This window comes from Triturus cristatus, chromosome 5_2, assembly GCF_964204655.1.
Source record: "Triturus cristatus chromosome 5_2, aTriCri1.1, whole genome shotgun sequence".
NCBI classification, from domain to species: domain Eukaryota; kingdom Metazoa; phylum Chordata; class Amphibia; order Caudata; family Salamandridae; genus Triturus; species Triturus cristatus.
In genome coordinates this window covers 54,029,397-54,055,173 of record NC_140588.1, presented here as the reverse complement: position 1 = coordinate 54,055,173, position 25,777 = coordinate 54,029,397, and the positions used below count along the sequence as shown (strand labels likewise).

The 25,777-nt window shown below is 45.5% G+C and overlaps 1 protein-coding gene across 1 annotated transcript in view; it reads right to left on the bottom strand.

Moving 5' to 3' along the window:
• Positions 1 to 25,777, bottom strand: part of EPB41L4B (erythrocyte membrane protein band 4.1 like 4B) — a 729,970-nt gene that overhangs the window by 113,515 nt on the left and 590,678 nt on the right. Inside the window, exons 9-11 of the mRNA XM_085606843.1 lie at positions 17,875 to 17,963; positions 4,491 to 4,560; positions 4,228 to 4,397 (exon numbers count right to left, since the gene is read on the bottom strand). Of these exons, the coding sequence (XP_085462969.1) occupies positions 4,228 to 4,397; positions 4,491 to 4,560; positions 17,875 to 17,963 (329 nt within the window). The remainder of the gene's footprint in view (positions 1 to 4,227; positions 4,398 to 4,490; positions 4,561 to 17,874; positions 17,964 to 25,777) is intronic.

Sequence of the window (25,777 nt, the reverse complement as noted above, 5' to 3'; positions counted from 1 at the left end):
CCGCAGCTGCACAATGCATCCTTCACACAGGCCTTTGCATAGCAAGCCCCTCGATGACGCAGGACTTTGCATGGCAGCCCCACAGTCCTGTCAGAATTGCCAGTGCGTGAAGTACCTTCAACGCAGAACTTCTCATCACAAGCCCCTCAACGATGATGCAGGACTCTGCTTCACAGCCCCACAGCTTCCCGAGAACCGCCGCAATGAGACGCATCCTCAATGTGGGATCTCACAACACTCTGCAACCCTGGATTTAAGGTACTTTGTACTGTGGGTCTAACTTGGTCCCTGTATTCGGCCCAAATACGACATTACAACGCAAGCATTTACAACGAGTGCCATTACAACGCAAACGATTACAATGAATAATCCTTTACAGCGCAAATTACTATTCTAACTCCGCCCGGGCGTTAGTTTGGGGAATGCATTGTAATGGATTTTGCATTGTAAAACTTGCGTTGTAATGGCACACGTTGCAACACATGCGTTGTAAACGGTATCTCCCATTCGGCCCACGATACATTGAGGCCAGCCTGAACTTGTGACTTTGTCCTGGTCCAGCACAAACACAGTGGGTGCTTTGTGCTACTACGCAATATTTTCACTCAAATATTTAACATTGCATATCTCCAGTTCTACCGATTTGATTTTTGTCACTTTGATCTCAATTTATTCCATTTTACTCTATTTTTGTAAATTGGTGTGGGATTTTTCTTGCATTGGGTTTTCACTTTATTACTGTCTGAAGGACTGCATAAATACTTTTCACATTCCCTCCAAGTTAAGCCTGCCTGCTTTGTGCCAAGCTACCAGAGGGTTATACACAGGTTCATTCCGGGTTTGCTTGTGACTTCCCCCTGACCAATTGTGGTTGTTGCTTGAGTAGGGTGCTACCCCCCTTAACCAGTAACTCAATTTCTTTTGTGATAAGAGTTTCCTGGAAAACTTTAGTCTTCACTGGGAAAAAAAAACCAGAGACCCACACATACCTCCAAAAATACATCATATTACACAACCACCTACTGCAACATTGAAACTTCCATACAAAAGATAAAGGGCTCTACTCTGGATCCGATTGTTTTACATAAACATCATATTCTTCCATAAAGTGACTGAAGAGTGACACTACCTTTTTCTTGCTGTCTCACCAATTGAACAAGTATTTGCAATGCAACAGGTCTCGCATTTATGCAAGTTTAAGCTATTGGCATTGTAAATGACAATGTCTTTTATTTATGTTTTACAAACGAAAACAAAAATAAAGGGCATAGTTATTTGCAATGGCAATAGCTCATACTAGCGTAAATGCGAGACCTATAACATTGCAAATGCTTGTTGTTTTAACCAGCATCAGTACCCCCATAACCACTTCATGAACCTAAAATGAAACTTTTCTTAGAACCCGTGCTGAAAGTGGCAAGGACATCTCATCACCAAGAGGTTTAGTTCCTGTAACAGCAGAATGTCTGCACCATAAATGTTAGAAATTTCACGTATTGCCCCTCTTTTGATCCTATTCAGTTAGCCATTTATATTCAGGTTACAATGTGTATCGACTCGGGTGGGGTGTCTACGGACATATTGGCCATTTTTACAGAGTAACAGTATACACATCAGCTGAAATGTGGGACAATTTCAACAATAAACTGCAGATAAAGAGCAGAAATTCACTAAATAACTTTGAAGAAACTACAAAAAGCACCATCCCAAATTGTGTAATTATGGAATATTTTTTTTTCTTTTTAAAAAGCCCAAATTTTCGGTAAAATGAATTTCAAACAGCTGAAGGTGTGCCATGACCATTGCCACCACCATTTCATAAACGCCGAAGAGACACTGGTGAAGCTGAACCAACTCAGAACCGCAAGTTGCATCGGTGGGATTGCAGGACAGGTATATGAACGTAGGCATTCTGCAAATCCAAAGCCACCATTCACACAGGGAAGATGAAATCTGGGCCCCCATGATTTTGTCCTTATGCAAGAAGGTGTTCAAAGGGCATAGATCTAAAATAGGACAAAGGCTTCCATCCTTCATCGGCAAAAGGAAATAACAGAAGCAACAGCCAATCCCTATTTCTCAGGCCCCAGCTCTATCTATGGCTCCTTTGGCCAAAGAAGCTGGCACCTCTTGAAGCAAAATGGATAGGTGCTCCTCCAAAAGTCGCTTTGATGTGGACAGAAGATGCGGAAAGGAATGGCAGAGTGGCAGGGCACAGCCCCGTTGAACAACTTGAAGGACCCATTTGTCGGATGTTATATTTCACCACCCAAGCAGGAAATGTTGGATCCTGTCTGCCACAGGGTGGGCAAGTTCTAAGGGCAATCTGAAGCGGCTTGGAGGCTGAAGCGGCTTGGAGGCTGTTGCTATATTGGGGTGGGGGTCACTGAGAAGGCTTTTGCCTTTGGTGGCCTGGACATTGTGTGCTTGACCCCCATCCCCAAACCTGAAAGGACTGGGGTGCTTGTTGCAGGGGCATGGGCAATGGTATTGCCAGTACACCAAACCTCTTGAGAATAGCTAAAAGGGACAGAACTGCTGAAGAAATTGCTTAGCAGTAACAGAAAGGCCCAAGGAATACGCCGTGGCCCGGCTCGCTTTAAAGCGTTCAGGGCTGAATCAGTCTTCTCTCCAAAGAGTCGAAACCCATCCAAAGTCAAGTCCATAAGTGAAGCCTGCGGATCTCCAGGGAATTCTGGGGATCACATCTATGTGTGACGCCAAAGTACCGTGCTAGTTTCAACTGCTTTGCCCAAGCAACTAGTCATGTCCTGTCCAGAACGTATCACGTATTTGGCCACATCCTGACCATCCTGGATGATTTGAGCTGTGGGGGCCTGAAATATTTCTGGAACTGATAGCAAAATCTCACCAACCATGTGCCAGAGTACATATGAATATTGCTCTATCAATCAGCTGGTACTGACCAATTGCAGGGCTGATGAACATTTGTTTTTTGACTGCCTCAATTCTTTCTGACTGTCTGTTTGTGGGTGTTCGCCAGGGAAGAATTGGATTTTAATGCTGAAGTTGAAAACTTAACTAGCAGACGTTCTGGCGTAGGGTGCTACGTAAACAAAAATCACCAATGAGCAAGAATAAGGCTAAGCCTGTCCACGCTGTAGAACTTCATTTAGAAGATTTGTCTTGACTTCCATAGAAGAAAGTGTTGTGTAATACCTCAGTGGCACAGCGTTATCACTATAGCAAAGGAAGCACTCTCCTCTGTTGATGACCCAGGAGGGAAAACCAGCCCAGTACCCAGGGAAGTGTCTAACCCACAAGCAGATTCAGGAGGCACCTAAGGTGCAGAGGGCGGGTCTGTCAGCAGCAATCGGGATTAGTCCACCGTCACTCGCTAAACCAACCCTGGTGGAAGCAAAGGGAAACCATAGAGAAGAGGGCACGGCGTGAGTTTAAACAACTATTGGAACCATGGTTTTTATCAATATGTATTAAATAATGACATCACCGCACTCTACAGGAGGAAAGGGTAAAACGGGAATACTTTTCATGTAGTGCAAACTTTAAAATACTGAAAGGTCAATGGCTTACCTTGAATAATGAATAGCCAATAATATGCAGCCATGTAAATTTTACCTAGACATTAAACCAGGTGAATGACTGTGCTACTCTTGTGTCGTGCCCTGCACGAGAATGCCGCCCACCAAGTCCACGGTGAACCTCTGGGAGACAGACTGAGCATGTGCACAACCGGAGCTTCCAGAACGGTGAGCGAGGGAAAGTGAAAGCGCGCCATGAGGGCGTTGTACGGAACAGGTGAGCCATACGCATGCACGTCGCCTGTCCTCTGTACGAGCATGCACATATCCTGTCCCCCTTCGGCAAAGAAACCGACAACAATAGTTCTCGCCAACGCGAGCAGCGCATGCGCTGCGTCGCTAGGCGAGACCTAAAAAGACAATGTAAAATATGTAATAGCTCAATTTAACCTTGAAACCCCCACTCTATATTCTCTTTATTTTCTATCACCTGAATACTTGCATGTAGCTAAAGTCAATAATGTCCAGACCTAAAAAGGAGAAAACTGCTAAAACAGGTGGGGCGAGGCAGCACGAGAGGGATTAAGATAACTTAGTTTGACTCTAATTTTGCACTAATAATCTCCAGTTGTCACGGTTACTTCAGGATTAGCTTCCCGCTCAAGATTGCACAATCAAACCAACTATATACAAGAACAGCACCACCATCGACAGCAAGAAGTACCTGAATCGGAAGCGAGATCCTAGTCGTATGAAGTCAGACCTGTCTGGTTTAGCGTTCGCTGGCGTTCGCAATCTAAAGAAAGCATGGTGTTCCACTGCACACTTCCAGAGATGCTTACATACTTTGGCATTGTCTAACCGGAAAACAAAGGTATGTTCCTGTTCTCTACCCTGAAGAGGAAACAACAAAAACACATTTATTAACACCAAAATGCTCGACATTTGTCTAGATAATGCAGAAATGTATGTATCTGAATATACTACCTGATCGTCATCTTCAACAACCACAAGTGTTAATTTGCTTTTCTTGAAGTCCATTTTGGTAATTTTTGGCCTGATAATTAAAGAAAAATAGCGTATTTTAAATGCTAGCAATGGCTTCTTCATAACATATAATGAAAACAACAATTACAGTTAATGTAAACCTTCTGACAAGAATTAGAAATTTCATGGATATCGGATAAAGCTAAATCATCTATTTAATGTAATTGCTTCTAAGATCTTTAGCTTACAATTAGACACATTTCCTCAACACAAGTTAAACTTCGGAACCATTGTAAAAAACAGCTACAGGGCTGATACCACAGGATCAGCTGTGCAGTTTAGTACATTACAGCCCCAAAAATGCAGACAATACACCTCCACGGGCTGCGGAGGGTAACTTCACCCCCATTTCGAACTATGCTAAATCAGGGACATCCAAGATGGATCCCAATTCACTTTTGCAATTAACAATCTGAGCCAATCTTTAAGGGTGAGTATCAGAAGACACCCCTTCTAGCATTTTCAGAATCTCCTTTTTAATGTTTGCGTTATTTACCCCATGTATTGATTCATGCTGCAATTATCATGCGGTTACTGCTTCCTTTGAGTGCAGCCTAAAGCTATCCGTGTGTATCTATATATGCATGCAGACAATAGTTCATGCTTCCAACCCCAAAACTAATTAACTGTCCTTGCTGAAGATGTGGTCTAGTGGTAGCTTCTCAGAGTATAGACTGTTCACCTGATGCATGTTCCCATCAAAACGACCTAATATAGTGCATGTAAATAATGTTGTTTCTTTTACACTTTTGCTTCCTTGAATTGAATGTTCTCTCAAAAAGCCAACCCTGTATTCCCATAGCGCCGCATGAAAAACTCGCTTCAAGTTAAATCTTCCAATTGTGTCTTCCCCCAGTGGTTCCAAGGTCCCTTGACTTAATTTCCATCTTCTGCAGGCCTCCTCGCTCTGAGCACAGCCTACTGTAAGTCACAAGCAGGTTTTCCTTAATCTTTATTAATTTATTTCTGTAAATTGATCTCATTACATTTTTTTAAAATCACAACCTCCACTTTGGAAGTCATTCCTATAACCTAACAAAACCTAACCTTGGTTTCAGCCATTAACCCCACCAACCATCTGCATGAACTACCCACTGATGAATGATCACACCTCACTTCAATAATGTCATCCACCACAAAAAAACTGGTGGAAATACAATGAATGGTCTTCTTGAGGGCACAGATTTTAAACCAAAATGTAACAATAATCAATATCCACTGGACTAACCACTATCCCTAGGTTCTGGAGCAGTGTGCTGCCCTGAGTAAAGCGCATTAACAGCTTGTCAGGGGTAGTGAGCGCTATATGAATACAATTACAATACAATCCTCAGCCACTTTAGAAAACATCTGCCATCCAGCAGCCTGATTTTCCCCAAAATCCAAATGATTAGATGGCCTGTTTCAGAATGTTTTTGTAAAAGATTTAAACGACTTCTCGTGTTTTTCTCGTCTTAATTACTTCGGCATCATAAAACAGACTTGCTGAAAATAAGTTTTACAAGTATACCAAACATACCATGAAATGAAAAGGCTATAAAGTCCATCGGCTATGAAAATATAGTCAATAACATCAATCTATCGCACTTTATGTACGTTTTTATTAGTTGTGCCCGGCAGGCATCCTCGAAGATTGTTGTGGGCACTTCACATAATTTCCAAAAAGTGCAACTCCAGCATCACTCTGCTGAACTGAGTTTAATCCTAACATCACGAAGATTAAAGTAATGTATACAATGGAGTGCTGCTCCAATGCAGCATAAACCACTCTTCCTTGATTCTGGTGACTGACATGAGCTCACTATTGAACGCAGGGCCATAAATTGCCTAAAAGAATCCAGCTTCAGTTAAGGACGTGGTGACATGAATTTTACGGTTAGCATAGTTTTGTCATTTGCCTCGAGGGCTGCCGATGCGATGTCGTCATCGTTTCTAGGCAGTTCACTGATCACCTGCCGGAAGCAGATTTGGATTGGCCATCCAAAAATCAGCGAAAAATCAGCGCAAAGTCACTAACCTGTGGACCTGTTTAGTGTCGTTCGATAAACTCTTAACACTCAGCAACGCTTTACACATAACTATCCTCTCGGACATTGCTCCTTGACCAGCTTTCACTATATTTACAAATCCATTCACCTTGCGAGTTATTCACATATATTTAAGAAATCATGAAAATTCACCTTCAATAAAATTGGGGCCAACTGACCGATTTGAAGGCGTCTTGAACTCGATTGGTTTTGCAAATCACACTCGGGGCTGGTAGCACAGCAGCTGCCCCAATGCAAGTCCGCTCGGTTCACAATTTTAAGCCCCAAATACTCATCAGTGACGCAGACGCCATTTTGCCCAAAGAAATCAGCTACAGGCACTTCCGTGGAGTAGCGTAGGCACAAGGAGATGATGGACGGAACGCGGAAACTTTTCAGAAACTCACCCCCAGTCACTGATCTGGGTTGAATCCATCACCGTTCTTTAGCTCACTTAGCCACTTCAGTTCAGACCCAGCTATATGCAAGTCAGTCTTGACCCTGTTCCTCATGGGAACAATCCAGCATGAACTGCCAAGCCAGGTCTTCCCTGGATCAGAAACAAGCATCCCTGGGAGTATACAGCAGTTATGACATTATGAGCGGGCACATACCACAACCAATTTACTGCTCACTAGAAACATTCAACCCAGGAGAAAATGCATGGCTTGATGAAAACACCATCTAAAGCTAAACACTCACAAAACCATTCCTGCTCATCTTCTTCCTCTCCTGCAATTCTCCAGTATCAATCATGGCTTGACTTTCTCACCGTTTTCGAATACAAGCCCGAAATGATCTCTTGCACCAAGTCTCTGTGCATCAACTGTGGGAAGAGGCTCGCCTTCATACCCCCAAAAAAAGAATGTGTGGCTCTAAATTAGGTTTATCAGAGATAAAAATCGCAAATCCCTGAGCAAGTTTTAAGATCAGTAGCAGTCTTTAGTGCTGTTAGGATTAGATTACAGTAGCACCCACCTCACTGGTGCATACAAAGAGCATCTGAACAAGCCACCCCAGTCCTAAGCCATCTTCAGCGGTTGCCTAATGGTGTCTGACGCATATACCAAACGTCATACCCCTACACAGAATACTGGACTCTATCTGTCCTGGCTACTCTGTAAAGAAACTGAACACCTAAGAGGCACTTTGTTCCCTTTTAAACTATGAGATCCTCTGACAAATGTAGGCTTTTAAGAACACTGTATGATGACCATCATTTTCAATATGAACCCAGAGAATAAGCAATTCTGTTGCCCCTGAATTCTGAGTATCTCGTTCCCAGGCTACTACAAAAAAAAAAGAAAATACAAATAAAGCAAACTAAATTGGCTCCTTCCCGCGAGAGATATATGTGGGCCCACTTAATTGCCCTTAACTACCATGGCTTAATGCTATTTATCTAGGCTTCATTCTGTATCTAGTGCCACTGCTATTGATCCACTATATATAAGCTATCTCTATAAGGCCACACCATTATTTTTGCAGTCTTGCTAAAGACCACTTAAGTTCTTCGTCACAGGCAGAACTGTATCCAATACCACTAAAAGCGAGCTTTGGGTCAGCCCTTTGCACATTCAATCAATCAGGGAATTGTAAGCTCGCTACTCACCCGTGAGGGTCTCAAGGTGCTGTGGGGGGTCCGCAGATCTGTTTAGCCGAAGAGCAAGGTCTTGAGGGTCTTCCTGAAGGTGTTCAAGGAGGGGGCGCATCTGATGTCTGCCGGCAGCTCGTTCCAGGTCTTGGCTGCAATGTGAGAGAAGGATCTTCCGCCTGCTCTGGCACTGTGGATGCGTGTGGTTTCAGCCAGTGCGAGGTTGGAAGATGGGAGGTTTCTTTTGGGTACGTGGAAGTTGATTGTCGTTGAGGTATTTGGGTCCGTTGTTGTGTAGGCATTTGTAGGCGTCAGTGAGGATTTTGAAAGTGACTCTTTTCTCCACGGGGAGCTAGTGGAGACTTCGTAGGTGTTGAGTGATGTGTTTGTGTCAGAGGATGCCAAGGACGAGTCTGGCGGCGGTGTTCTGTATTGTCTGGAGTTTGCGTAGTAGGGACTTGTTGATGCTTGGCATAGAGTGCGTTTCCATAATCCAGTCTGCTGGTGATAAATGCGTGGGAGACTGTCTTCCTTGACTCAGGGGGGATCCACTTGAAGGTCTTGCGGAGGATGCGGAGGGTGTTGAAGCAGCTGGAGGTGACTGCATTGACCTGTCGGTTCATGGTGAGTGATGAGTCGAGTACGATGCCGAGGTTCTTGGCGTGGTCTGAGGGGGTTGGTGGGCTTCCGAGGGCAGTTGGCCACCAGGTGCTGTCCCATTCAGAAGGGGTGGTACCGAGGACCAGGACTTCTGTCTTCTCGGCGTTGAGCTTCAGGCAGCTGTTGGTCATCCAGACTGCGACATCTTGCATTCCTTCCTGGAAGTTGAGTTTGGCAGTGGTGGGGTCTTTGGTGATGGAGAGGATGAGTTGGGCGTCGTCGGCGTAGGATATGATGTTGAGGCCGTGTTGTCGGATGATGGCTGCGAGGGAGGCCATGTATATGTTGAAGAGGGTCAGGCTCAGGGATGAACCCTGTGGGACTCCGCAGGCGACTTTCATGGGGTCGGAGAGGAAGGGTGGGAGTCTGATCCTTCGGCTTCTTCCGGTGAGGAATGTTCGGATCCAGTCCAGGGCTGTTCCTTGTATGCCTGCGTCATGTAGTCTGGTGACTAGTGTGCGGTGGGAGACGGTGTCGAAGGCCACTGATAGGTCGAGTAGGATGAGGGCTGCGGAGTGGCCTTGGTCCAGGAGGGTGCGGATGTCATCTGTAGCGGCGAGTAGGGCAGTCTCTGTGCTGTGGTTGCTTCCGAATCCTGATTGTGATTGAGGCGGGTCGAGGACGGCGTTCTCTTGAATGAATCGTGTCAGTTTCCTGTTGACTGGTTTCTCTGCAACTCTGGCTGCGAAGGGGAGGAGCGAGATGGGACGATAGTTCTTGAGGTCGGTGGGGTCAGCTGTTGGCTTCTTGATCAGAGATCTGACTTCTGTGCGCTTCCAGTCGTCTGGGAAGGTGCCCGTTTTGAAGGTGGTGTTGATGGTGCATTGTAGTTCGGGTGCGATGGCAGCTGCGGCTCTGTGGTAAATGTGAGTGAGCCAGGGGTCGGTGGGGGGCCCCCCCGAGTGGATGCTTTTCATGGTCGCGGCGGTGTATTTGGCCGTGATCGGTGTCCAGTTGGAGATGGTGGGCTGGCTGGTGTTTCTGGGGGGCGGGGGCAGTCTGTGGCGCCTGGTGGATGGTCAATGAAGTTGTCGTAGAGGTTTTTGATCTTGAGGTGGAAATAGGTTTCAAGCTTGTCACAGAGGTCTTGGGATGGAGTGAGGTCTATGGCTTCGCTGCGTGGGTTGGTGAATTCTTGAATGACACTGAAAAGTTCCTTGGAGTTGGAGGAGTTGACCAGGATTTTGTTGTGGATGAAGTTCCTCTTGGTGGCTCTGATCTGGTTGTGGTAGTCCGTCATGGAGTCCTCGTAGGTGGTGGGGTTTTTGGTTGTCATTGTGTTTCTCCAGTACTTCTCCAGGCGTCTGCAGGTGCGTCTGGCTTCTTGGAGAGCGGTGGTGAACCAGGAGGCTTTCCTGGGGCGTTGTCTGTCGGGGTTGCGTAGCAGGATGAGCTAGTCTGCGCAGTCGGAGATTCAGGTGTGGAGTTCTCTGGCTGCGTCGTTTGCATCGGGTGCCCAGGTGTGGTTGTCTCGGGTGAGGGTGAAGTTAAGTTGCTCGTCGGTAACCTTGCTCCAGTTCCTTCGTGGTAGGTGTGGGGCTGGTTTGGGTGCCTTGGGTTTGTTGATGGCGAAGTGTACGCAGTGGGGGTCGATCCATGGCGGCTGCGTTGTGAGGCTGAATTGGGTGCTGTTTCCTGCCGCAAAGATGGGGTCGAGGGTGTGTCTTGCTCTGTGGGTCAGTGTGTTGACGAGTTGTTTAAGTACGATGTTGGCGAGGTTGTCACGAAGGATAGTGGAGTTGGGGTCGCTGGGGTTGTCGAGGTGGAAGTTCAGGTCTCCAATGAGTATGTAGTTTGTTGAGGCGATGGCATGGGGTGCGATGAAGTCGGGTATGGTGGTGGCGAAGGGTGTTTGGGGCCCGGGGGATCTGTAGTCGAGGGTTCCTCAGAGTGTGGTTTTGGGGGTGATCTGGAAGTGCAGGTATTCAGCGGAGGGGAAGGTTTAGCTGGAGATGGTGAGGCGGAGGGTGCTCTTGTGGGCGATGGCGTGGCCCCCTCCTGGGTGGTTGGGGCAGTCTTTACTCTGGATCTTGTATCCATCTGGGATGGCGGTGCTGATGTCGGGGGCGGAGGATGCGTTGGTCTAGGTCTCTATGAAGAAGGCGACGTCGGGCGAGAGAGAGTTGAGTAGGTTCCAGATTTCCATGGCGTTTGTGTGTACGGAGCGTACGTTGACGAGGATGCATTTTAGGGTGTCGCCGGTGCTGGCGTCGGCGGTGTTGGAGGCCGGGGTGGCGGTGAGGGTCTGGCTGCAGTGGAGGCAGGAGAACTGGCTGTGGGTCGTGTTCGGCGAGGCCTGTTGGCATTCTCTAAGTCTTCCAGGGTTGAGCGCGAGGAGGGTGGTGGTGTCATAGTGATGGGTAGTGGAAGGTCCAGGATTCCTGGCGCTGGCCGCGGTCGGGGTCGGGCGCAGACGGGCGTGCCTTTGGCGAGCCTTTGCATGCCTTTGGCGAGCCTTCGCGCTCCAGCGGGGTGCCTGCTGCGCTCGTCCGCTGCGCGACCGCGCAGAGAACGCCATTAAGTAGGGAGGTGGGAGGGTGGAGAGGCTGGGTGGCGGGAGTGGGGGAATTCCAGGGGGAATTCCAGGGGGGGAATTCCGGGGGGGGGGCGGCACAGAGGCAGCAGCGGCGAAAGGAACAGGCAGGCACGAGAAAATAAAAACAGTGGTGGAATTAGAGCAAGACACAGATGGGCACAATAACAGTGGCACAACAGGGAAAAATTAAGAAACAAAACGGCTGAGAAAGGTTACGGTGGTTGCAGGCAGTCTGGCCCCAGTTGGAGTGGGCAGCAGGTGCAGTAGTGGACAGCAGTCTCGAACCTCCTGAGGAGGAGGTCGTGGTCTGGAGGCAAGAGACAGCACAGCAGAGCTGCAGGGAGAGAGTGGACCTAGACCGAGGGTCGGGGGTCTTACATTAATAGAGAACTTAGCGATGTCAGAGCCCTGCTCTTTCTTCAATGGCTTTCCTCCCTATTCTGTGATTGTACCACCCCAGGAGTATAGCTTCCTTACTTTTCCTTTGCTCTAAACGAGGCATAACACAAATACTGATGTCACATTTAACTACTGATTCATGGAACTATTTTTCATTTCCCCTTTAGTACTCCGGGAGTGAGCATGAGTTGCTCCTTCCCCTGCTTTAAGCTCTAGTACTCTTTCCCTACTCCCTGAGGGTTCTCCATCCTGTCTCTCCTCTAGTACCCTCAACCTTAGTAATCGTCTATGACACGCCAGATGGTGGATTCCATTCTTGGAGCCCTGTAAGCTATTACACAGCCCCAAAAATAGTCTCTACTGCGCACCAGGTGCCATGGATGATGTCCTGCAGCACTTTGTGGTGCTTCGTGAGGCCTCTTTTCCCCATCTCTTCCCTGCTGCAGCCACTTTTCCACTTCACGGTGGCTGCCGCTTTGTCAATGCCAGATGCTTTTAAAATGCACCAGCATTGACGAAGTCATTGATGAAAACCGGCTTTCTTAAAACTATTGCAAGGCTGGACTGGCCGCATTAGGAATTTCCATGGGAGGCTGGAGGGGTAAGGGCCGGTCTGGCTGCAGTGCTGCAATATCAGCCCCCATTAACAGGCAAAAATAAAAGTGTCAAAGTTTATATATCAAGTGATTAATCTTCCTGCTAGAGAGATGTGAGGTTTGTCCATTAGCAGATTTTACTCGTCTAAAATAGAGGTTTACCATGCCAGTGGTCAAAAAACAGGTACTATGCAGATCAAAGAACTGTATTTCATGTGCATGCCTCAGTGGGTTACTGCTTTTGTCACAGAGATCCTCTTGTTACTTGCAGTTCTTAACTTACAATCATAATCTAGCACAGTGAGCTATGAACTGCTGTCAAAAACCTTCATACAAACTGCAAACTACAGGTTCGAAAGTTAGTATTCCTTCACAGTCTTTCATTATCCTAATGTTGCTAAAATGGGGTTGTTTGGGTAGAAATACATTCATATTAGTAATTCAACCCCAACAAATATAGTACGGTTTGACTCCAGAGTTTGTGCTTCTCAAGACCAAGCACTCTTAAAAATGCCTATCAGTATGGATGCCATGTGAATCCTACACCTTGTATTTCCTTTTGTCTTATGTAACATTTTCTATACAATGATTAACACACGTAGGATTTATTGTCTCTTTATGTATGTATGATCTAGAGTGCTTTGACACCCTACACTGGTATAAGGGGTGCTAAATAACAAATAAAATAAATGTGAAATACTTGAGTAGTTATAGAGTGATCAGGAGCACTGGTGGAGACCTCAACAAAGATTGTTGTAGCTGTATTTTCCTGGGGGAGAACCCCTCTTGAAGTGGTCAGGCTCACTCAATGCGCTCGCAACGCAATGTACGGAGCTGGTCTGACAACATTTGCCAGGGCTGCTTTGGGTACCTAGTCTGGCCCTGAACTATAGTAATCACTATTTTCTCTACTTTCCATGTGGACACATCATTGCGGGATGCAACATAATGCAACTCAGTAGCCATGCTGAAATTTAACGTATGTCTTTTATACTTTCAAGAACCCACCCACGTACGGAGTCATGTTGACTCATGGAATGCAGTGGCCATCTCAAAGTATGAAAATATTGTTATCTACTCGTTCAAGGTGGCCAGTGTGTTATATCAATTGTGCTATGCAAAATGGCAGTGATCTTCAAAGTGCAAGACAGTGTAGACAACAATGTTTTTCTATCCATTCAAGGATAGTATTAATGAGGCAAAAAAGAAAACTCAATAAGTTCGATTCTTTCTACGACTGAAATTAGGCTATAGAACAATGAACGGTGTGAAAGGAAAGATGATTAAATTTACAAAATATACAAGCAGGAGTGACAGCCTCTGCAGTGTAAACTAGTACACAAATAAACCCTTTAGAAGCTGCAGAACCCAATCAAGTACACCTGCACCACCTTCCTTCTGTAAGTAATATGCCAAATAAGTAGGGTGCTATAAGGTGGCGTATAATGGGAAAAGAAGGGAATTGATTAAGTGAATACCTAGAATCAATCACCACTCCCATCACCACCCCGATACTCCTATATGGGCACCTTCATGCCGCCAGATCCTCCGCAAAGAGACGGCGCCTTACAGAAGAAGCTACGGTAGGCTAGGGAAGAAATAAGAACAGCAGATTGTCTCAGCAATGGCAGTGGCCCGCCTGGAGAACGCATGGGCATGTGGAAGTCTGACCACTTCCACAGTCTCAACAGTAGCACTGCATACTAGGGCATTATGTATTAGGGAGGAGGAGCAAACAATATTTTGTATAGTTTAAAAATAACTGGTCCACTATTGACTTCATCAATGCTGGTACACATTAAAATCAGTGGAGTGGAAAAGCTAATAGCGGTGGCCACACAACACCAGGAAAGAGAGACAAGTTGGATCTGCAAATGCCTTTTCTCTTTAATGTGTAAATAATAGAAATTATATTTATCTTTAGTTCTATATTACGGTTAATTATGTATCTTTTCAGTAACTGCTACAAAGCACTCCGACCTTCTCCTATAACTGGTCCACACTAAAGAAATCTACAACTAAATAAACATTATTCTCAATTTTTTGTTGTGGCGACCAAGGTTGATGTGCCTGGGGAGCTTCTGGGGTACTGAGTTTTGGATCTCTGGGGTGGGCAGTAGGAAAAGATGCGTACAGCAGCAGCTACTGTCTCTCTCTCTTCCACACTTGGACACAATATGGGAGCATGGACTAGAATCCTTTTCCAAGTTCTGATTGTTGGAAAGTTAGCCATTGCCTTTCTGACATGGAATGTGTGAGTTGGGGATAGTCCTTATAATTTTGCCCTCAATTTATAGCATAGGTGGCTCCATAGTTGTAGAGGATCGATCGGTAATGGTGTATGGAACATTAATGCATACAGATGGAGACGGCTCCAGCCATTTCGGGATAACCCGTTTCCCCGTACGGTCTATGGGCAGTGTGTCTTGCACCTCATCGCACAAGATAAATATTTGTTCCTTATCTGGAATGAGCACATTGACTAAGAGGTATGAGACCTTAGCATATCTTAGACAGTCGGGGTGGATGTAGCCTTCCTGCAGGAAACACGTTTGGTGGGTACAAAAATAGCTACATTGCCAAGGCAGTTGAGAGGTCATGTGTATGCCATGGGATTCACCAAATGTTCAAAAAATCCCTGAGCTGGACCAAACCTGATGTTATACACAGACAGGAAGGGCTGTTGGATGAGACTAGGGCTACACTGGGCAAAATGTATGCACCAAACATGGGACAGATACAGTTTCTCACCTCCTTGGCACCTATTTTATCCGAGGGGGAGCAAACACCACAGATTATTGGGGGACACTAAAACTGTGTAACAGATGTGAATGTAGATCACTCCACCCCTCCGCTGGTGGACTCGCCCGGAGTTCAGGATATGGACTGAACTAGGGTATATCTGGACGCTTAAGAGCACCAAGCAGATGGGATTTTGGATCCAGGGGATTAACTACACATACCAAGATTGCTTTCCACCACAAATTCTTACACCATTATAAGGAATTTTAAGGCCCACACGGGCAGACCGCAAAGGGAGATGTAGACGCTTTCCTAGACAGTTCAACTCTGCCACAGCTGTCGGAGGCTGCCAGAGAGCTCCTGGAAAGCCTTATAATCGAAGGCAAAATAACAGTGGCACTAAAGGCCCTTGCACATAATAAAACACTGGCCTTTTCTACCTGCCGAGTTTTATCAAATGTATGCTTCTATAATTGTAGAAGTGTACTGGGAGGCCCTGGATAAGGGTTTGCTACTGGCTACTAGTAAGGTTGCGCTGATAGTCTCTATTCATAAGACAAGCAGAGAGGGGACTGATGTATCCTTCTGCAGAACTCTCTCCTTGCTGAATTTGAAATAGAAGATCCTCAGCGGGGTACTGGCCAATTGCCTCTCTCCATAACTTTGGGCTTTAATACATATCGATCAGAAAGGCTTTGTTTCTAAGAGAAACACATTCCGAAACATCAGGAGACTCTTTAAGGTCCTTGTGGAGACAAACCAATGGCTAAACCCAGATGCTGTGACTCTGTCACTCAGCCTGTAAAAGGCATTTGAGATGGTGCAATGAGCTTACCTGCGGGTGGTAGTGAGATGCATGGAACTAGGAGAAGGCTGGGATAAGTGGATCATGCTGTTGTATGCAGAGGCATGGCGAGGGTCTGGCAGGGTGGAAAAGGTTTGCCCCACTTTTCAGTCAGTGGTCAAGCAAAAAATAAAATGACTGGTGACTGACTGAGCCGATGCCAGCAGTGTAGGGAGGGGCAGGGCCAGGCATAGCAGGGAGCAGTGGTAGGTGCGCTGTAAGTGCACGTCTGTTTGGCCGGTCGTCTAAGGCCGGCCAAACAGACATGCGCACTTCGGTTTCTCCACCCCAGCTGTGTTGTACAGCTGGGTTGGAGAAACGTTACAGGCTCCTAGGCACTGTCTGAGTGGCAAACCACACAGCTCAGACCAATACTGGCACTGCTCTCATGCAATTAAAAGCAGAGCCGGGATTGGGTGGGTAGCCTGTGCCCCAGTGCATGCTTGGAGGAGAGCCGGAGAAGAGGACCGAGGCGGCAGCCTCGTGAGGTAAGTGCATAAATGCTTCCTAGTGTAAGTTTTGACAAGTCTTTTAAAAATTATTATTCTACTTACTGGGAGAGGGAGACAGGGCGGGAACTGTGAAATAAGGAGTGAGAATTAGCCTTTGCCCACCCACATAAAGTGTCCAGGAATACCAGATTTCAATATAAGAAATGTAATGATCTGCACACTATTTACCTTACATCTCATTAGTGGAATGTCATTGGTCAGACCACTGAAAAAATATGCTCTAACTATGCAATGTGACATGGACCTGCCCACTCAACTATTTATTTGGCAAGTAGTCACTCCTGAACTGGGGAAAACGTTAGAAACGACTGTCGTGCTCAAAGCCAAAAAAGGAGGCCTCCACACTCGACCAAAAGCACAGGGAGTGGGCTCCAGATTCACGGCTCCGACAGACTTTGGAACGAGCCCAGCACACCATAGTGATGCACCGGAGATTTCCTAAAGGCCCCCCTGCAGATGGAAGGTGCTGCTCTGCGAAACTGTGTACACTGGGGGGGCACATAAAAAACCTATTGCTGATCTACGGAGCGCGCTGGTGGACAACGTGGAGGGGGTTGATGCTTAGAGTGGTCTGTAGCTGTTGATGGGACCTCCCATAGGCAGGGGCTAAAAGGTGCAACTGCATTCTATCATACCCAGGGGCACTGTGGCTCTTACCCGACAGCTTCAAGATGTTTGCCAGATAGCTTTGAGATGTGACAGAAAGCAACCTGTGCAATTCTTCCATACTCTTCTCTAAGATCCTACAGACTTGAACTGGGCAATGGCGGTATATTTTGTGTTTTTTTTCTATATTGTTAGATAATTTATTATTCAGCCAACTTTCACTCCCGATGATCCGATTTGCAAGATGCACTCTACTGATAGATGGGAGCTTGAGCCATGTTGGTATCTTACACTTTTTGATACGTGTCCTTGCTAAGTTGTACTAATGTTATGTTAAAAACTAATGCGTGTCCGTGAACTGCCTTGATGAATCCTGGAGTGTAACTGACAACATTATCTGAAAATTAATAAACATCTTAAAAATCATTGTTCTCTAATTTGAAAATATACTCAAGGAAGCCTTAATGGCAGTAATGAACATAAGTTAAATGGCTTGAATTTTAGGAAAGTCTTTCCATTTAAGAGGTTACATGAAGGCATGCATGTACATTCCAGTGAATGTCTCAGATGTTTTCACAGTTTGCAACATTTCAAGATATGAACATTTAGTACAAGTGTCAAGTGTTTTATGCTAAGTGGCATTTTCAGGATCTGGCCAACATATATGTATTAAGTCAATCTTTCAGGTATTTATGCGCATTAGATTCTGTCTCGCATTTAATGAACTGTCATTACAGTAAGGGTACTTAAATACAGGAGAAGGAATTGCTATGTGAAAGAAAAGGATGATGAAGCAAACTGGAATTACCAAAAAAACAGGCCTATTTTATTCGCTCCCTCGAAGATTAATATGCCTGTTGGAGTCAGTCCAAGAGCATAGTCACAGCCATCCCTTCCCTGTAAAAAAACAAAATCGTTATTTAACAGCAGTTCAGATGCAGGCCTACGGATTCAGTGTGTAAAATAGTTAAATAACATAAAAATATCAGAAACAAAGCATAGCAAGTTCTAGTGAAATATTAAACTGGATAAGCCTTCTACAATGAGAAATGCATCAATTTGCTATTCTGATTTGTGTGGACTCTTCACCTCTGAATCAGATCATTAATGTCAACTCACCAAAATAACAAGGAAAGCAGAAATACCATCAGTGACCTTTGATTCCAACTGTCCCCTCAAAGACTTACAATGCAGTATCCTGTGAGATGCTGAGTGGTTTATAGATGGGCAAGAAGTGGAAGCCGCATACATTAAGCACGGCCATAAGAAACACTCCCTGCTCCTCTTCATGTCCTCGTGACTTTTTAGACTAGTTTAGCCAAGGGCAGTAGTGGGGGTACCAATGGGCAAGTGAGGGGCAACAACTGTTACTGGATGGCTAACTATATTGATCATCAATGACTGGGACTACACAGTGTGTGGACTGAGAGGAGGTTGAGGCAAAGCATTCATTTAACAGTCATCCACAGAATTTTTTTTTAACAGATATGTTGTGCATAAGAACAGAAAAAAGAACAATTGATGGGCATAATGTTGAACAGTGTCAAACATTCACCCCAATACAGAGATCTGGGCCTAAATCCATCGCTTTTTTGCTCCCCATGTCATTCCAGTTTAAACCTATCCATATGGGAACAGTCCAAACTGCCAGGCCAGATCCCCCCTGGACCAGAAACAAGCATCCTCTGACCTGTTTTGGGGTATCATCCATCATCAGCCAGGCTAGCTTAGCTCCAGTGGCACAGATAGCACTGGATCCACATCCAGGCATACCCATCACATTCGGGTGACAAATGCCAAAAGAACAATTGATGGACAGAATGTTGAACCATGCCAAATATTGACCCCAGTACAGAGATCATGACCATCAGTACAGATCAGAGGCCATCATTTTCTTTTTCTCCACTTGCCATTCCAGTTTAAACCAAGCCATATGCAAATCAATCTTGACCCTTATCCCAATAGGAACAATCCAGCCCGAACTGCCAGGCCAGGCCCTCCCTGGACTGGAAACAAGCATCCTAAGACCGGTTTCGGTGCATCACCCCTCGTCAACCAGGCTAGCTTGACTTCAGTGGCGTGGAGAGCACAGGACACACATCTGGGCACACCCGTACCACTCTGGGCGACAAATGGACACAAAAAAAATTGATGGACAGAATGTTGAACAGTGTCAAACATTCACCCAAGTCAGCGATCTGGGCCTAAATCCATTTTTTGTTTGCTCCCCATGCCATTCCAAACTGTTTTGCATGTGACTGGATCCAAACTGGGGTGGCGTGGTGGGAAAAAAATGATGGATTAAAGCCCGATCTGTTGACTGGGGATGAATGTTTGCATTTTTCAGCATTCCGTCCTTTATCTGTTCTTTTTGCTTTTGTCACCTTAAGGGGGAAGGGTATGCCCAGACGTGGGTCCCATGCTCATTGAGCCACTGGATTCAAGCTAGCCTGGGCAATGAGGGGTGAGACCCCAAAACCGGTCCCATGATGCTTGTTTTCGGTCCAGGGAGGATCTGGCGTGGCATTTCATACTGGACTGTTCCCATGAAGAGCAGGGTCAAGACTGATTTTCACATGGCGGGTCCAAACTGGGGTGGTGTGGTGCGGAAAAAAACAATGGATTAAACCCAGGTTTGTTGATTGGGGGTGTATGTGTACACTGTTCGGCATCCGTCCATCATCTGTACTTTTTGTTTGCGCATAAGAACAGCATCAGTATATAAAGATATGCAGTTGGGATGTTAATGGATGGGATGTTAGAAGATGAAACAGCAAAGGAGGACAGGCAGATGAATACATGTCTTATGCCCAGCAAGAAACACAAGCCATAATTACATATTTCTAAAGTATTGGCAGTGGCGATGAGAAGAATCAGATGCGCCAACTGATATATATGTAACAAAAATGTGTATAACACAAACTGTTTGTGAGAGGAGTGTCTATAGTTGCAGAAAACAAAAATCACACTTAAGTTTTGAGAAAAGCAATAACTACTTTCTCCCTGTCAATCTCCTACCACTGCGTCTAGTGAATAAACAGTTGATAGATTGCTAGAAGGGCTTTCCTTATAGTATTGTAGACTGATCCATTATTACCTTTGTTATGCAGAGGACAATGCTTAATTCCTACAGCAGAGGAGAACTGACCTGAAACTGGTGCATGACGGCAAAAAATGCACTTTACAAGACAAAGAAGTGAGAGTCAGTGAGCCTTAAGGAAGTCAGATTTTTTATTGGAAGGTCTTACATTATCAGATTTCCCCTGAAGGTGTGCAATCCTACTGCAATGCATAATCATCCCCCTATCAATGGATATGTCACAGACCTTGCCAAGGATGCAGGGCACAATCCTACTATTGCTTATTCGCGGTAGTGGGAAGCAACCGAGGCTGAATAAAAGTACAGATGAAAACAATTCTATTTCTACTAGTGAGATTTAGAAAAGGTGGCAAATGTTTCACCCTCACATAGGTGCCATGTTTGACAACTTTGAAAACTGTGCATGCAAGAGAAACGGATGGCGAATATGCATTTATTCTGTGGGATTGAAGTCCACCACAATGAAGATGTTCATCAAAAGCCCCAATCTAGCTACTGCTCTTCGAAGGAAATAAAATAGTGGAAAAAAGAATTTAGAGTTCTTTTTCATTTTTAACCTTCATTTAAATATTTTTGATAAGGAACAAGTGTTAGACAATGGCTTACAAGTTTCCCAGTTTTATGGTTGAATAGAGCCTGGTCGACACATGAAGGGCACATATCAACCTCGTTAAGTGACATTTATGCCTCAACATTGTATTTCTTGCAACCATTTTAACTACTGCGATAAAACGGAGCACATGTCCACACACTGACAGCTAAAAGTCATGTTGGACAAGTGTACCCCTGCAGTAACTTCTCTGGTATTATAACAAAAACCTATCTTACAGGCATTCACAAATCACGAGCATTTCTCGCGACTCCTGAGGCTCCGCAAAGAGTGATATGTCTTTGGATTGTGTGACTGCTAGGAGCAAAGCAATACATGTCTCAGTACACTCACTGTAGCAAGCCATGTCCGATAACTAGTCTGTTACAGTAGGAATCGGACCTACACCCACGTCTTGGCCATGCCTTTTTTACCCTTGAAGGTCACCAGAAGCACCAGCAGAGGCGCCATAGTCGGCCTCAGCTCCACTGCTTTGGACAATGGGTTTAGGACATGCATCCAGAAGATCTCGCCATCCTTAAGCGCAGAGCCACGTGTTTATAGGATCTGCCCGGTTATTCTCATCTGGACATGTTGTACTCCGAGACATTATGCCCGCCTTGTTTAACATAAGTGTGGTATACGTAGTGTAAGCAATTTTAATGTATTAGCATATGAGGGTTTATAGAGGTCTGTTTTGCCGATGCACAGCAAAACCCTATTGTTCTTCTGCATGTTCGATGTCCAGATCCAGGCCTCGACCGCCCTAGCAGAGAACGACTGATATGGCCTGTCCAGCAGCTTAGATCCATCTAATCGAGGTATCCATATGCATTTATGTAGGGAGTTTATTATCTTCTGCATGCTGTAATTATTTTTTTCGGGTAATGTCCATCTCTTCAAACCGTAATATGTGTCGCATTCTCAAATTAGTAAAATTATCTGGCAAGTTGTTCAGCCCTACAAGGGTAATGTTCCAGAGATATAAAACTTATTTAGTTCTAAAGTACTCTGAGATGACACAGACCCAACCTTTCCAGGATGTCCTTAGCTTTCAGCTCAAATGTCTCTAGTATACCAACGACAGACTTGTGTCTGGTCAGTCAGTTCTTTTAAATTGTACCAGGCAAGACTAATGCAGGCTACAAAGTTTATTGAGGAGGGATACAGAGTGATCCATTATCCATTTGCTGTCTTACAACATAAGCGCAACTTCTTCCACCACCACGTGCGACTGATGGGGAGGGGGATGAAACTAATATATGTCACACCGAGCCTCTAATGCTGCCCCAGGTCAGGAACCATCAGTCCCCTCGAGTAATGTTACATTTTATTTTCAAAGGGGAACCTGAAGGATGAGGCTGCAAGGACAAGAGACAGGAAGAAAAATAGACATAGAAATTCTGATCCCTTATAGCACTTCTCAGAGGCCAGGTTATTCAGCATGATGAGAGAAACGTTGGCTGACGAGAACAGGCAGCAGAGCAAATGACACTAGACAGGCAAACGACCATGAGCTGCTTTTTCCATCATCATCTTTTTCAAACTCCTCATCTCCTTCCTCATGGGCCTCCGATACTGAGGGAGAGGAGTCTTTCAGTATGAGTTTGGCAGAGGTCTCTTTTCTACAGATGGGATTGCATTAGGTATGTACTAGCGAAGGGTTCTTTTGGGTTTACTTGCAGCGGAAGGGATGCCTAGCACCAGCAGGAATCTTGTCTCAGTTCGATTACCCGATACTCATCGATTCACAGTTCGGCAAATGGAGGAGCAGGAAAAAGCTTCTGAATCCTCAGTTCCCCATAAAAATGCACCACATTGAAGACAAGGACCTGCACCAGACTGTTAATGCATCCTCTGCTTTCTAATCATGCAGGCCATATCTCAGTGGTTCTACAGGATTCCTTAAGGTGAAATGTGATGCTCACAATAGAATTATAAATAGCCACATGGACACCACATTGGGCTATGGTTTGATTTAAGATCTAGACCGGCATTAACTTGGCATTGATTACAATTACAACTCCTTGTGTAAGACTTTCATGCCTGTGCGATGGCTCTGCAAAACGGAGTAGACGGTGCAGAATTAGCAAGCTCTATTTCTCACTAATACATCCTTTCATTATTTTAAGGGATCGGCTCAGGCAAAAGGTGTGCCAATAGCAAATAGGAAACTGGAAAGTAATGGTCCTGCATCTTTCATTCCTAAGTCAGACACTATTTGAGATCAGCTAGAAGAACTGCTCTGCACAGCTTTCAAGGATAAAGCGTGGGCTCTTACCTCTGTAAAAATTCCCAAATCAGGGACAGCCTCTTTAAAGTCCTCTTGATGCAAGTATCCCAAATGCCAACACAGAAGAATAACGTTTGTGCACTATGAGACAGGATCACTTAGAAAATCAAACACGTAATGGAGAACATGCTTGTATTAATCTCAAACACTGGTAAAACTCGTTTCAGTCTATAGTTGTTTTGCCTAATATGCCACTCAGAGAGACCAGCCATATCAGACTTGGTGTTGCTGCAATAGGTCAATTTTCCTCTAGAAGGGAACACAAAGAACTGATGGGAACATAACCAAAAGGTAAGTCTTTGATAAAATGTTCAAGAGCAAGAATTGGATCATTCTAATTCAGGCTGGGCCGTATACTGGCTAAATGTATGTAATGCAGAAGTGACAACAGCTTGGTAAGAGGCATATGCCTCAGAGCTCTTCACATTATCTTCAGAACATCTGTCATTTCCAGCGACAACATTCATACGTCTTGAACAAGAGGCAAAAGCACAGAAATTCCCAGTCAAGGTCCGCAATTTTTAACAATGCCTGTTTGGTGTTATGTGGTGGGCTTGTCTTTGATATTCAAATAACTGGTTTAACCTGATTCCGATCGCCAATTAGAAGAGATAAAACGGATATGGACCAATCAGAGCTCACAGAAGAAAGCAGGGCCCACATGAAGAAAGAAGTGTACTATACTCCTTTTGAACCTAACACCATGTAATGGGTCAACTCCACTCATCCTTAAACGGGAGTAATGTAGAGCGATTGTTTTAATTGCTCCTCAAGTTAAAAAGCTAAAATTACAGAATTGTGAATGGGAGATTTTCATCTGAATGGATTTCGTACGTCATGGATGAAATTAAGAATACATAATGCACTACTGGTATTCTTAATATGGCAGACTCAATTAGACATCCAATGGCTTCCACCCACCCTTGTTACTTTTGTGCATTTCTGACTTTAAATAGGGGGCACAAGAGCATTGTTCATTCAGACCAGATCGAATCTTGAACTTTCCTCTTCCTTTTTGCCCAACTAGCCTGCTGTGACCGGTTTACCCAGTCATCTACTTGGGCTAGACCAGGGAAATTCACAAGTCCAGGCCGACCATAATGGGAGCGTGGTTCAGATACAGGAACTGTAAGATGAGGCCTTTTTTTGCATTATAAACCATTTTTTCTATGGGTGTTTAGTCCAGAGGTACCCACACTTCTAGGGTGGGCTACCAAGCTCCAAATGACCAAGGAAGGGTCCGGACATTTTGAGGGTTGGGTGGACCATGAAACACAACTGCAAACAGCTAGAAAGAAGATGGTACACCAGCAAAGACCCCATAGACCAAACCGCCTTTAAGTCAGCCATCAACAAATATCAACAATGCCTACAAGACACGAAAAGAGGAACCCTGGCAGATGCATTGAAGCCAGCTCCAACCACAGCAAGGAACTCTTCAGCAACTGTGAGAGTTCTCTTGCCCATCCGCCGCAAAGAAAACAATGGCCACTACCCAGGAACTTTGCGACATCCTGGCAGACTACTTCCACAACAAGATATCCACCATCTACAGTAATTTCAAACCCCAACCCACCAATCTCCACAACCTCCTCACATCAACTAATGCCACTCACATGTACCCACTCAGAGCATGGAAACAGCTCACCACACAGAGCACTACAGCCATCATGAACTCCACTCACTACGGATCACTTATGGGCCCTCTGCCTCACCACTTCAACCTCGGGAGCAAGGAAGTCAGTTGTAAACCCACCTCCATTCTTAATACATCCATCACCAGGGCAGCCTTCCCTAATGTATGGAAACACGTAGAGGTCAAAGCCCTCCTCAAGAAACACTCTGCTGAACCCAGCGAACTCGAGAACTACGGCACTATCCCTTCCCTGCAGTGGCGGCCCCCACATTGGGGCGTCGCCCTACTGCTTTCTCGCGGTGCGAGAAGGCAGAAACAAATGGTAAAAACGACCATTTATGTTTCTGCTTTCTCGCATTGCGAGAAAGCAGAAGTCCCTCTGTGCGTGCCTAGTTGGGGGCGGGCGGATCTGCTCCAGGGCAGGGGGGAGTGGCTTGGCCAATGTTGTGCATACTGACTGTTTGGTCGGCCCTGGAACCGACCAAACAGTCAGTATGCACAACATTGGCCAAGCCACTTCCCTCCTGCCCTCGAGAAGGGCCGCCCACTCTCCCTTCTTCTTTATGCAGAAGAAAATGTCCCGGGATGGGGCGCTCTCCTGCTGCGCCTACCAATCACAATGCTGCCATTTGCAGCGTTGTGATTGGCTTGCGTAGGGGAGGGAAGCTGCCTGCTGGCTGCTTCCTGTTCCTGCTGCACACATTTGTTTTACTCATCACCCGCGACCCCCCCCCCCCCTCCTTCGAGCATGCCGGCCGCCGCTGCAGCAGACACCAGTTTCCACACGCTATGTACTTTGTGTACATGGAAGCCTGGCTCCCTTAAAGGGGTACGTTTGCTAGAACATATGCACAAAGGGAAGTGCTTACCTTGCAGAGTAGAGAACTGACTGAGCAGGATTTACTTGAAGGATAGCTATGTATAAATATACAGATAATATCTATGCAGCGGTGCCCCTTTAAGATGCAAGAACCAAAACAACCATAGATTTTTGGCAGAAACTTGCAGAGAAGCAGCAAGTTGTCACTTTGTCACACGTTGTTCCGTTAGGACAATGCACATAATTTCGTGGCACCTGGGGGGTTGCGTGACA